At 45.1% G+C, this 14,167-nt stretch overlaps 1 protein-coding gene across 2 annotated transcripts in view; it reads left to right on the top strand.

Annotated features, from left to right (window-relative positions):
• Window positions 1-14,167, top strand: part of LOC135164592 (metabotropic glycine receptor-like) — a 127,981-nt gene that overhangs the window by 75,760 nt on the left and 38,054 nt on the right. For both annotated transcript variants that reach the window (XM_064125073.1, XM_064125074.1), the window contains one exon: window positions 4,730-4,930. In XM_064125073.1, the coding sequence (XP_063981143.1) occupies window positions 4,730-4,930 (201 nt within the window). The remainder of the gene's footprint in view (window positions 1-4,729; window positions 4,931-14,167) is intronic.

The raw sequence follows: 14,167 nt of genomic DNA, 5'->3' as shown, positions 1-14,167 counted from the left end.
TGAGGTGCACAATTTTATGCTTATTCAGCAGCATGGAAAAAATATCTTTGCTGAGAAATAAATATGATAGGTATTTGACATATTATATTTTTGGTTGGAAAGAATATATATATACTTGGTAAATATTTCGGGCAATAATAAATCTAAAACTGGGATTAGAATCTCAGCAGTACATGAAGGCGATGAAAGCGCCAACTTTAAAGACGATCTCATATATTATTCGATGATTTTCACAAGCTTGGAACATTATGTGCTATTTTATTGGGATATATAACACTCAACCATGAGATGAAAATCTCATACGAGAATGTCTTGCATAACTAAGTTGTGGAGTTCATTGGTATTACTGGATATGAATACGTTGGATGTTCAATGGTGATGCATAGTTTGGTTCGAGGGATTCTGACAATGTAGGCAATAGCTTCCTTGATGTCTTCATCATGAAGTTCTTCAACAATGGAAACTTCATAAGTACATTTGAAGGCATGCAAATCAAATTCTTGATGGAAGTTATTTAGGGAAAGGTCGGATAGGGTTACGATATGGGACTTGATTCATTGATTATGTCTTATGGCTTTCATCTCTGATTCTTCAAAAATAAATGTTGACCCTTCATTATTAATTTCCACTGGCGATAAATTGCGAGTTTCATCATCTCAGGACCATTGATGAAAGATCAGGAAAATTTTGGAAAAATTTGTTGTTTAATTCCAGATTCTTCGGCATTTTCACGTAATATAATACTTTCAACAATTTCAACCATTTCTGCAAGTTTCTGGTGAATATGCTTTTTTATGTGAAAATTCATGGAAATTATGAGCTTCCTGTAGCTGAGGAAATTGCATGTTACGGGAATTATCACATAAATTTTAAATTCCATTAATTTTTTTGCCTCAAAATGAATTCAAGGTCTCCTTGCGGCAAATTCAATTAATTTTTCAAGAAAGTAGAGCCGTTAATATATTGGAATACACGATAAAAACTCACTAGTTCTATTCTATCGGCTCTTCGGTTTACCGTAAGCAACCCCAAGACTTTAATTTCATTTCACAATGACTAAAGACTTCAGAGAAATTCTTTTTTCAAAGTTTTACAGAAATTTAGTTTGTTAAAATCTTATAAGAATAGTAACCGCGTGAGGATAACAACCTCGTATTTTCTCCGTGATTTATGAGAAACTGGGGGTTTGAATTTCCGTCTATATGGAGAATATTCATAGTTCAATAATTGAGAATTGCATAAAATACAGTTGCAACATCCGGCACTAAAATGATGAACCTCGTGATAAAAATACCTTGTTCACCATAGGTTTAACACCCTAACGTTTTACGGTGTCTCGTTAAGGAGCTTGTTGAATATCTTTCGTGTATAGCGGATGGAGGTGAAGTATTTTCCCCCTAGAGTTTTCTCATTTCTACTCGCTCATTCGGTAGAACCTGTAGATAACAATTTCTATGAAATTGGACTTCAGACTCATAGGAATCCATGTTTTTTTATCATCTCAGTAATATTGAACCTCATTGAAAAATCCCAGGCAGCTGGGTTTATTGTTAAAAATAACAGGAAAATGCGTATCAACTTCTGACAAAATGGCATATCCATCTATAGCTAGAGGAGTCTCCAACACAGTGGCCAGGATTTACGTCTAGTTCACTGATTTCATCGTATTGTGTTGCAATCAAAATTTCATTTCAAATTTCAAGAAATATTTTTTTCTATTTAATTAAGAGAAAAAAATATGGATTTTTCGTATGGCTCCATTTTTGACTCCATAATATAACCGCGGTTCCCCCTTGATTCCCATTTGTTGAGGATTATTTTCATTTCGTTTTTTCCAACACAAGCCTTATTAGATATTGCCGACAGTATAACCTTATTCATTGGAGGGTGAATCCTTGAAGATTTTCTCTCGGGAATTTAATCCTCTCGAGGAGTTTCGTATTGCCCGGAAGCTCTGTCATTTCCATAAACCCAACTACTCTACAACCTACTGCCAACCTTCAGGATTGACTCGGGGGACAGTTGCAGGGAAGCTAATACTTATATCCGTATTTATCTCAAAATCTTCAATATAAATTGATGCTTGTGATGAACTACTCGATATTCTACCGGATAAATCCTTTTCAATGGTATTATAGCACCAAGAGGATATGATGGACTTGGGTAGAGAGGATTTTATCATTTTCTAAAATGGGTCACTGACTCAAGTATTGACAAGACCGAAATTTAGTACATCATCGAGTGATATATCCTATAGAAAATTTTATGGTGGACAGAAAGTCCATATTTCTTTAGCTAATCTGTTTTTTCTATTTTGTTACTTTCCACTCTGCGAAAATAAAAGTAGGTGGCAAGTTAACGATATATATGAAATAACAATGGTCTAAAAAATATTATCCAAACCAATATTCTACTATTCAAATTATGTGGTAAATTTTCGGTCAAAGTGGCAAAATGGAAATTTGTGCTACATGCAATGAAGAACATCCGAAAGCGCTCTCTATCATGCCCTTCAACAGAATTTCTGAGCGGCTTATAATAACTATCCGATGTTGTACGTCCTACTAACCATATAATTAGGGCAGGCCAGAAGTTTGTTCGTTTATGTACAAATATCGTGCCTTGAGCTCAGCCCCACTCACATTCATTATGGTGAAACTGGCGTGAATGGAGTTCGCTGTGAAATGATTTTACAGTTGTCACAGGGGTGAAACAACACTTGATACTGTGGACCCGACCATGATAGAATGTTAAATGATCGTACGTGACGCTTGGCCAACGTTACATACGGTGGAAGCATAAAGTGTAGATATAGCCCGTGAAAGTTGCTAATTTATGAATCCCAAATGACGGCAACCGTGGTCGGGAATAATTATTGCGGTAACCCATGTTTCATTCAATATCGCCCCCACTGTAAGCTTGTTCGCTTTGATGTAGTCTCATTATATGTTTTTGATTATATTGGTCTCAGGAGACCCTATATTCGGATAACCGATGCATTTCAATGGAATAAAACTGTTCATTTGACCTTTTGTCAGGAGTTTCCACAATATTTATTTTTAAACATTAAACTCATACATTCATTTCAGTGGAAATTTGAATAGGTACTCACGTGGAATAAATAATTCACGGATGTTAAGTAAATTCTGCAAACGATTCACTTGCTATGAATGAACATTCAAATGAACACGGAAATTAATTTTCAACCAAATTCATTTGATGCAGGCGAAATTCATTGAACTGAAAATAAGTGCCCCATTACTTCCACTTATGTTAATTATCCTATGTTTTTTGTCCTGATGAATTAGCAATATGCTTTCAAATAGATATTCTCTTCTCACTGTACTTTCCCATTAATTGGTGATATGAAGAAAATTCAGAAAGGTGACTAGGAATTAGGATTAACTTTGAATTTATTGTGTGAATTGTAAAATGCACGTCCGCACATTAGAGTTTGGACGAAAATACTTCTGCCACACCATGGAGAGAATGCACTCCGGCGGAATGCATGAAGATAGCAGAATGTACTGATTATGAAATGTAATATGTAATTAATATAATTACCTGCCATTTCCTGGCGGGTACATTAGTATAATATTTAGATCAAGGGAAAAATTTGGGACGAACAAAATTTTTTGATGCTCTCTGATCCTGTAGTGCTATGCAGTCGTTAGTGAATTTACCTGTGGTACTCCCTGAGTACGTGGAAAATTATGATTTGCATTATGCCGTAAATATTAACGTTGGAAAAATCATTAAGTTCAGTTTTTTTTTGTATCGAACAACGATCAGTGTACACTCTTTCAACGAATTAATATTGAAGAGATGTTTGTGAAAGGATATTTTAATTTTAAACATATTTCAATTATTTATTTATTATTTGCGTTTAATATAAAATAATTTACAAGGGATATCAGAGAATGCTATGTAAAATATCGAGAGAGTCTGTCTGATATTTTGACGATCAAATGTAACCGATGGGGTGTAATTCGTCAACTTGGAAAAGTACTAATGTTATAGTGAAGTTTTAGGATTCTTATCTAAAAGTACGGACCTCGGGGAGAGGCGCTGGGGGGAGGTGGAGAAAAACTTATCTCTGTGATGTGTCCCCTTTGGAAAAAAAGGAGGGCGGGACTGAGGCCCTTATTATACCTGGAGTTGGGGAATGTCAGGAAATTATAAAAGTTGGGAATTGTTAGGACGCGTCTACAGAAATTATAATAAAAGTGCGGAGAAAATTAAATGTTAATTATTTGAGAATTTGGGAAACTATCGACTGTAATAATAAAGCGTTTTAAGACGACCGGACATATCTGGGAAAAATTTGATCGTCGTTGAAGAGGGACGTGGAATTATCGCCATTTTTCCGGAACCCCCGTAATGAAACGATTTGCTCGATGGATTTATAATTTTTAAACCTATGAATCAGGGGTTTTTACGATTTATATCTTTAGTTCCACAGGAAAAAAAGAAGATTCTGCACAGAAAAAGAAATTTTTCTGTGTCAGAACAATCGGTGATGTGTGTCGTTTATTTTGAGCTAAAAAAATCTTATCCGCGTTTTTTTGTTATAGAGTGATATTTTCACATGTGACATTCAGACATAAGAGCCATTAAGGCTCCATATCATTCAGTTCAACAAAGTATTTGTCCCAGACCTGCAAGAATTCATTATCCGGTGTGTCACAACAAATTGGAAATTTTATAGTTCAATTCGCTACTGTTTCAGGGTGAGGAGAGTCAGTATTCATTGGATGGTATATTCGAGTGTCTACCTTGTGCTGAGGGTTGTGAGTCGTGTGAAGATGGCTCACCCTGTGTCGTATCCCTAAATTGGCTCATGAGAACTGCTATTCTTATACTGGAATGCTGTGTTATTGCCTGTCTACCGGCTGTCATCCTTTTCACATGGAAATTCGGCAACGTCAAGGTCAGTAAAACCCGATGGAATAATGGAATGAAATTTTACCCCTTTTTTTCTCAAGAAATTTATCACTACAGCCTGAAAATATAACGAATCGTTGATGTGAATGGATTTTTAAATAATTATCAAGAATCAAGGTTACATTGCCTAACCTTGCTAGCTAAGTTTAGATTTTCCGGATACCACGCGATTCCTCCAAGACGGCTTAGCATTGTAGTCTTTAGGGTGCATGTTATCACATTCGATCGATCGTAATCGAATCTTTTCATAATGAACAATAACTATATGTGACCAAAAATCCGATGTAGAGAGCTTTCCGTATATATATGAACGTATATGAAAAACTAGTGAATTTTTTAACCTTGCATTTGTAAGACTTGCGCTACAGCTTTTAAATTATGAAGACTTAATTTTCGACCGATTTACAAATTGTTCTCGGAATTTTTCATCGCGAATCTCATTCCAATTTTCATCAAATGGCATTTTATGAAAAATTAGGGGCCATCATGAAATCACAATGGATTGCGCATTACAGATGAAATAATGATTGTACCGCACAAAATAATTGGGGGATGAATCCTCTTTCGAAAATTTTCTTTCAAGCATCGAGACTGATTGGAAAAATGGGGTGATTTTTTCTGCCTATATATTTCCCCCGCTGTCCGAAAATATACTATATCATCACACTGCACGTAAAAGTAACTAGTTACCCAGGTGAGGGTTTCCAAGCTTGGACGATAGGCTCAAGCTTGGCCCAACCTCGGTTACCAACCTCGGGATTCCTAGTTTGGACCACGGTTGAACCTGTGGTAATTCCTAGGTAAAACCAAGTTTGGCGATTCCCTGTGAATTCAAGCTTGGCTACCAAGGCAATTCCTATCTTGGTCCAAGCTTGGATCTCCGAGCTTGGATTGATAAGCTTGAACCAAGCTCGAGCCAATATGTTCTAGAAAAAATTCAATAGTTTATATTTTGCGCAGATATGAATCCATATTTTTTATAAATAAATATATTATTTATTTTATTTTCTTTAATTTTTTGCAAATTCAAGAATTTCTAATTGGTTATCGTCCGAGGGCTTTAAGTCAAACCGGAAAATTATGAACAAATTCTATTTCAAATTTATCGTTTTTTATATTGTATTTGAAACCGTATATCTCTCTAATAAAAAAAAGAATCAACCAACTGTAATGGAACTGGAATGGTTGGGCGGGTGCGGTGTTGCTCCGGCGGTCATCGAGGCTAAGCAGCGTTTCGTTGGGATACTACTTGGATGGGTGACCGTTTGGGAACACCTACACTCGGGGAAAAAAAAAAGTCGGTCCCATGGCACCGCAGGGGAAGGGAACAAAATGTAAAAACCCGAGAGGGTATACATGTGAAAATAAATAATAATAATAATAAAAAAAAGAATGTATTTCAATACGACTGCCAAAAGTGAGTTTTTTTGCACAGCCAGCTAAACTTATTTTTTTTTAAGCCAAACTTGGAAGTCGAGTTTGGGTGCCGCTTGGACCGAGGTTGGACCAAGTTTGGTCCAAGCTTGGATCCCAAGTTTGGTCCAAGCTTGGGCCAAACTTGGGATCCAAGCTCGGACGGGCGTTACCAACCAAGGGCTAGCCAAGATTGGTCCAAGTTTGGAAACCAAGCTCGAACCAACCTAGCCTAGTCTCGGTCCAAGCTTGGTCCAAGCTTGGACCAATGGTGAATTCCCACCTGGGTAGGCACGTTTTACGTGTCATATCTCGCTGACCGGTTTAGCGAAAACTATCTAACTCAAGGAACAGGGCGATTACTTTGGAAGTGTATTAAACATCATTACCCCTTAGTAACTAAGTACACGAGTAAAGATTGTTGTAACCGAAGGGCTTATCTCCTTCATACCTCTCCAGATCTTATCAATCCACTGCCTAGCTCTTATCATATCAGATTTCTGAATAGTTGAAGGGCAATGAAGTGAATCTCTCTGTCTTATTACCCAGTGAAATTTATTACATCCCGGAAACTCATCAATAATCCAACGATCTGGCATGATCTGCGTGGTTATTTCTAGTGGAATATATTCCAGGCCAATATGATGCGCTAAGCGGATGTTGGTAGAATCAACTGAGGCAGAATATGCTCTAAAACATTTTCCATCTCTCAGTTATATTATACAAATAATGAGCGGAATACAGCTGAAATCATCTGACTTCACAGTGAATTGTTCCATTTCCCGACGAAGACGATTCGCCAATAAATTTCATATTAAAGAGCTTCGTTAGCGAAAAGAAGATTATACAAAAAATCAGTGTTCAGTAAAAAGTGGCAAATCTGATAGTTAATTAGGAAAATCACTTATCACTTATCATATTTAGACGGTCCTGTCCGGAGGTGCAATCAGCCTCTCGGCCATTTTACACCCTGCCTTCAGGCAGCCGTCTAGTCGCTGGTATCGAGTATTTGTGCCCTACGAGCTAACTCATAGAGCCCCTTGATCCCGTCCCTGTCGACACGTATATCTATGCAAGTAGACCCGAAGACATTCCATCTGGCTTCATCGAGTCCGCTGCATCTTGTGCATAGGTGAAGAGGATCCTCCTCTGTCAACCCGCATCTTTTGCATAGGGGGTCAGTCCCCTTGCCTATCCTTGATAAGTACAGAGCCAGGGGCCAGTGTCCAGTGATAAGCCCCACTATAGTACGGAGCTTAACCCTGTTTAGGCCCAACAGGGTCTCTGCCAACTTCCTAGTGGGTTCTCCTAGGAGGGATTTCGTGTGCTTGGCACCCGTCTCCGAGTCCCATCTCTCCACGACCCTCCTATCCGCACGTTCCTTGACCAGGACCTTCACAAAATCGGTGTGCACGCCTACGTGCTCCACCTCCCCCTGAAAGCCCCTGCAACTGCCGTTCTTTGCTAGCTCATCGGCTCTTTCGTTGCCTTTGATGCCAGCGTGGCCCGGAATCCAGGCCACCTCGAGCCGATTATTTACGGCAATTTCCTCCATCAGCTCGACGCATTCACTCACCAGTTTAGAACAACACTCATACCTGAGTATTGCCCTAAGCGCGCGCTTGCTATCTGAGTAGATGAAGATCTTTTTGCCCCTGTCCCCTCTCTCCAGGATCATCCTGGCGCAGGCTCTTAGGGCAGCTAGCTCAGTCTGGAGCACGGTTGCGTGTGAGTCCAGCCCAATGGTCCTCGCTATTGCGGGCCCCTCTGACCAGACCCCCGCACCTGCCCGTCCGCTCACCCGTGATCCGTCCGTATACCAGACTAGTCCACGGGGCGGCACCCAGTCCGCATCCTTTCCTGACGGGGTTTCCCCCCATCCAAGATTGACCGAGAACTTTCTGCGAAAGTGCCATCGGGGTCTGCAGGCGTCAGCACCGCGCGACAGTAGCCCTTCCAGCTCTCCGTCCGCGCGGAGGACACTAGCATGCCCATTCCTAGCTCCTTTCCATGTTCCCTGTAGCCGCAGCCTTGCGGCCGCTCTTGTTGCCTCTTCCCTTATAATTAGGTGTGGAGGTTGCATAAAGAGCAGAGCCTCCAACGCTGAGCTGGGGGTCGTTCTGAGGGCCCCTGTTATGCCCAGCATCGCAAGCCTGCCTATTTTGTCCACCGCTTTCCTGTGGCAGGCCTTGTTCAGGGCTGTCCACCACACTGCGGCTGCGTATGTTAGCTGTGGGGTCATAATGGCCGTGTAGATCCATTTGACCATCTTCGGCCTTAGACCCCATGTGCTTCCAAACATTCGCCTGCATGCCCAGTATGTCATGGTGACCTTGCTAGTCTGCATGGCGATGTGCTTTTTCCAGCTGAGCTTCTCGTCGAGCCAAATACCTAGGTATTTGACCTCACTCGAGAATTCCAGCATTGTGTTATAAATGGAGGGAGCTTTAACAGCACCCCTCCTTCTACGTGTGAAGTGCACCATCTCCGTTTTGCCTGGGTTTACCCTTAGGCCCTTCGATGTGCACCACTGCTGAACATAATCCAGCGCCTTTTGCATCTTGCTGTGTAGCATGCCTGTGTTCCTGCTAGTTACCAGCAGTGCCACATCATCTGCATATGCGACTGTCCTTACCCCCAGTTCCTCGAGTCCAGTGAGGAGGCCGTCAACAACAAGGAGCCATAGCAGAGGAGAGATAACCCCCCCCTGCGGGCAGCCCCTCCCTGCCGCAGCCCTTACCTCACTGTCCCCAAGGGTGGAGTGGACAACTCTTGATCGGAGCATGGCGGCTATCCATTTGATGATCGAATCCTCGATCCCAAACGCTGCCGCAGCTTTCTCCATTGTATCAAAGGCGGTATTGTCGAAGGCCCCTTCGATGTCTATAAAGACGCCAAGGGTGTCCTCCCCCCTTTCCTTCGCATTTTCTATTGTGCCTACCAAGTGGTGCAGCGCAGTCTCAGTCGATCTGCCAGCTTGGTAAGCATGTTGTGAGGGGCATATCTGATTAATCCTCAGTGCCCCCTCCTTAATGTGCCTATCGACCAGCCTTTCCAGCGTCTTCAGTAAGAAGGAGCTCAGGCTGATCGGTCTGTAGGCTTTCGCGTTGTCGTAGCTGCATTTACCCGGTTTGGGGATAAAGACAACCCTGACTTCCCGCCACCTGCCTGGCACATAGCCCAATGCTAGGCAGGCCCTGAATGCCGGTATCAGTCTGCACAGGAGCAATGGCCCCCCTCTTCGCAAGAGGGCCGGATGTATCCCATCCGGACCTGGACTCTTGTACATTTCGAAGGAGTCCACCGCCCATTGCAGCCTGTCCAGCGTTACTATTCGTGCGGCTAGCTCCCAGTCGGGATCGCCGCTTCCTGTTCGCTTCCAGTCCACTCCCAGGCACTCTCCTGGAAGCTCTATAACAGAGTCCGGGAAATGCGCGCGAACCAGATGCTCAAGGACCTCTCGCGGTTCTGTGATGGTCTCTCCGCTTTCCAGCGTGATTCCACCCAGCCGTTGTGAAGGGCCCCCCGAGAAGACCCTGCGAAGCCTGGAGATGCCTGAAAGCGCCTCCAGTTCCTCACAGTATGTCCTCCAGGTGAGCTCCTTTGATCGTTTTATGAGCCTCTTGTACTCTCTCTGCACATTTCTGTACAGAGTCCAGTCTTCGGCCCTTTTCGATTTGTGCGCTCGGTTTCCGAGCCTCCTGGACTGGCTTCTCAGCCTGTCCAACTCACGGCTCCACCAGGGCACTTTATTTCCCTTCCTGCAACGTCTAGCCGGGCATGCCGTCTCGAAGGACTCGGTTAGGGCAACGTGGATTCTTTCCACCTCGTCCTCTAACCGGTCCTCCCTGCAGGGCCTAACGCGTCCAACCCCGAGCCTTTCCTCCAGGTTCCTCCCGAAGGAGTCCCAGTCGGTGGCCCTTGGGTTTCTGCGCAGGCGGTCCTGCTGCGGTTGGGCACAGCCCTCTATGCTAAATCTGATGCGTCGATGGTCAGAGAGTGTGTCCTCCCGGTCCACCCTCCAGTCCCGGCATCGCCTCGCCAGCCGGCGGGTGCACATGGTTACGTCAATGATACATTGACAGCGAGAAGTGACGAACGTGGGCCTCGAGCCCCTGTTTAGGATCTCTAGGTCCACGTCTGCCATAAATTCCAGGAGAGCAGTGCCCCTGTCATTACATCTTTCGCTGCCCCACACCACGTTCTGCGCGTTTGCGTCACAACCTATGATGAGTGGCAACTTTCTAGCTCTGCAGTGATTCACCAGATCACGCAGCTCATTGGTAGGTGGTGGTGTCGGCGAGTCATGTGGGAAGTAAGCCGAGCAGAAAACTATATCCTCCGCACCGGCCTCCCCCCGAAGTCTCACGACAACCGCCACCAAGTCTCTGTGGCAGAAGTTGGCCATTCCCCTGGCTCCGCACGCTCTTTTGACAGCAATGCAGGCCCTGGGGCCCAGGTCGCCCCGAGCATAGAATAGCTCCACTTCGCCTCCAGATAGGCCTTTTACCGAGCCTCCGTGTTGCCAGGGCTCTTGTATAAGGCATATGTCTGTATGCTCTACTGCTAGGCTGCGACTCAGCAGGGCAGTCGCAGCCTTGCAGTGCTGCAAGTTAATCTGGGAGCAGTGGACTAGCAGAGAGCCTAAGCCGTCTCCCCGCATATTGCCCTCTGCTCCTTCTCCCCTTGTCCCCCTGGCCATTGGTGGGCCGTTAGGCAGGGCCGCCTGGTGGTGCCCTACCCTGCCCCGAGTGTGATGAGCCCGGCAGGGCCCAGTTGAGGGTCCCTTGAGACCCTCGCCCAGTTCCCGCCGCGCCCCCTCTCACCAGAGGCGGCCTTCCTCTCCGGCCTTTACTCCGTCCGCTCAGCGGAGGCTTTGCAGGGGCAAGGGGGTCCCTCTGTAAGAGGGAGCCTTCCTCGCTCTCCTTTTCCTCACCCTCGCGGGCGCCTTCCCCGGCAGTTACTGGGGCACTCTCCGGGCCACTTGGGCCCTTTGGTGCTCCCTCCCGCCCTCCCCCATCCTCGGCGATCCCCGACCCCCCTTGGTCAGCGACCGCGTCCACTGGGCCTGTCTGCGCCCGGGGCGCCTTTCCTCCCGCCGCTCTCCGCTGGGTCTCATAAAAACGAGCCCGGCCGAGGCAGTAGAAAGGGGCCATCCCCAGACCTTTCAGAACCTCTAGGGACTGGGGGTCCACACCCAACACCAGGTTGAGCCCCTCCTCCCCGCTCCGGCAGTCCCAGACCCTCCACTTACCTGTGGTGAGGGCCCTGTTCTGCCTTCTCAGCCTCTCGAGGGCCACAGCCGCCCCCACGGGTTTTCCCGGGAGAAAGGCCGTAACCCTGATCAGCTTTTGGAGCGCTTCCTTATCCACCAGGATAAGGGAGGCCCCCTCCCAGGGTACCAGGGTGGGCACCACGGTTTTCAGCCATTCTCTCGACTGACTGTCCGTGCATGCCACCCATAGCACGCCATCGTCAAACCAGTGGCCATCAAAACTCGGGAGCTGACCATCTAGGTCAGTCCCAAACATTGCCGCCACTAGCGCCTCCTGAACCAGGTAGGCCTGCTCCCTCGTCAGGGACAGCTCAGGATGGCCAGTTGGCACTATGGCCACCCTGCCGCCACCCTTCGCCGCCTCTTTGAAGGAGGTTGCCCCTAGCCCTTCCATAGCCCTTGCCTTTTTCTTGGGCATGGCCACATCGGGGGGAGTGGATCCGGAGGACCTGGGCCTCTTGGGCCCTGTCCCCTGTTCCTCCTTATCCCCCGACGCGGTCTCTGCCTGCGGAGATTGCTGATCCCGCGAGGCCTCGGCTTTCAGCCTAGCCTGGCGGGCCCGGCGCTTCTCCGCACCCGTCCTACCCTTTCTCCTCTTCCCCTGGGTAGGGTCAGCGACAGCGGGCCCACCACTGGTAGGCCCCTCTGAGGCTGACTCCTCCTCCACTTCCATTCGAATCTGCGCTTGTTCCCCTTCCGGAGCCCTAGCGCAGATCGTCACCTCCTCTGCCCTGGAAGCCTTTGCCGTTCCCTCAGTGAGGGCACCGTCATCGGCGTTAAAATTTTTATTAAATGTTGGGTCCATGTTATTCCCACGAGTGTCCAGGAAAAACGGTCCACCCCCGCAGAGCCTGGATGCGGAGGTAAGGCATGCATACAATGGGGTGCTGCCTGGTTCCCCAAGGGTATCGTTAGAGACACTGTACCCCAGTGCCATTCAGCCCTCGGCACGATTACTTCCACCTTGGCTTGGGGAGTCTGGTCCGCGGCGATGCTTTTGGTCTTCCTGACGGGTCTTTACTCCCGTAGGTCGACGTTATGGCCATCGCAGACCGATATCCGAAGTGTACCCCGGAAATCCAGATTCAGGTGCTCTTTCCAGCCTCCTGTCTCCGGTCCCAAGGTGCCACTCATACTTCGGTCCCCTCCTATCCGCCACCTGGAGACGCGCTCAGTGGGTGACTCAAACCCTCCCCTTCGTCTCGTTTATAGAGAGGTCCGGGGCTGAGTTAATTAGGAAAAATAATTAATATTCATGCTCGAGTTATAATTCTGTGAAGTCGTGAAAAGTCCAGGGTTTATTTTTATTATTATTTTTATCAGCTTTTTCATTTAATTGAAGCTCCATCATAGGCACAATTATCTGATTGGGAATTTACGCTAGCCATTCATGAAGTATTAGAAAAATGAGTGAATTACGATTGAATTTCATTATTCAAAGACTATTTTGTCAGCGTGACGCTTTCGTGGTTTCTTTATATGTATATCGCAACGGTTGTGTAATTGCTGGCTATGTCGGACCTGATTGATAACCGATATGGACCACATCGATAACCGACGCTAAACCGACGAAATATCTCTTCAGATCACGTAATTGGGTTATTGTTAACTCGATTATGATACACGAATTGCCTATAACCAATCATCAATTATCAATTATTTATTTTCTCATAATTGGAGATCAAATTTTTTTCCGCTCTAGAATTCTCGGTTTTAACTACTTTTCGTATATTTTAATGGTAATCCGATATTTTTAGTGAGAGCGGCACGCCAAAAATGTATAACATCCGTTACCCCTGGAGAAAAAATGGGTGGAGAGAACTGAATCCATTTTTTGTTTCTGAGGATGTGAAGGGTAACCTTCTGGCCACTTCACGCCCATAAATGATAGTCCTCGAGTCCGAAATGAAGAAATAATATTGCATACATATTGCATAGCAGTGGAGAACATTGCTATTTTATATAATTAAAAAACTGACCTTTCGCTCTCTTTACAATTTCATATTTTATATTCGTCCGAAAAAATTCACACTGGCTTGTGGTATTGGGATACGATAAAAATTTTCCCAATTTCCTGCACAAAATTCGGACAAAAATTCATCGAATTAAAGAGCCCTCAGTCTTATACATTCTGTATATTCTCTGTTGGACAATGGAATAAATGTTAGTCCTTGATCTCTACGGTTTAGTTATTGTTGGGGGGAACATTGCGTGTTGAGGAATAACGATGTACCTCCTCTGCTCATTACTTCAGGACTCAAACCACTTTCGAGATTAATTCTCTTCATTCAGAATTCAATATTTCTACGCCAAGCTACTGCATTCATGACTTTTCTTCCATTCGCAGGCTTTCCATTAGCCGATATCAAGTGGCTTTACGTTGTTAGAATACTTGAGTTGTATTGAAATACTATACTCGTTAAGTTTACACGAGTAAACTACTGCCCTGATGCTGTTTTTTCCCCCGAGTAACTGGTTGTAGGGGATGTATATTTTTGCATTCATATACTACATATGAAATAATGAGCTCACAAA

The sequence above is a fragment of the Diachasmimorpha longicaudata genome, chromosome 7 (genome assembly GCF_034640455.1).
Source record: "Diachasmimorpha longicaudata isolate KC_UGA_2023 chromosome 7, iyDiaLong2, whole genome shotgun sequence".
NCBI classification, from domain to species: Eukaryota; Metazoa; Arthropoda; class Insecta; order Hymenoptera; family Braconidae; genus Diachasmimorpha; species Diachasmimorpha longicaudata.
The sequence above is the reverse complement of the archived record's forward strand: the minus strand, read 5'-3'. Positions and strand labels throughout refer to the sequence as shown.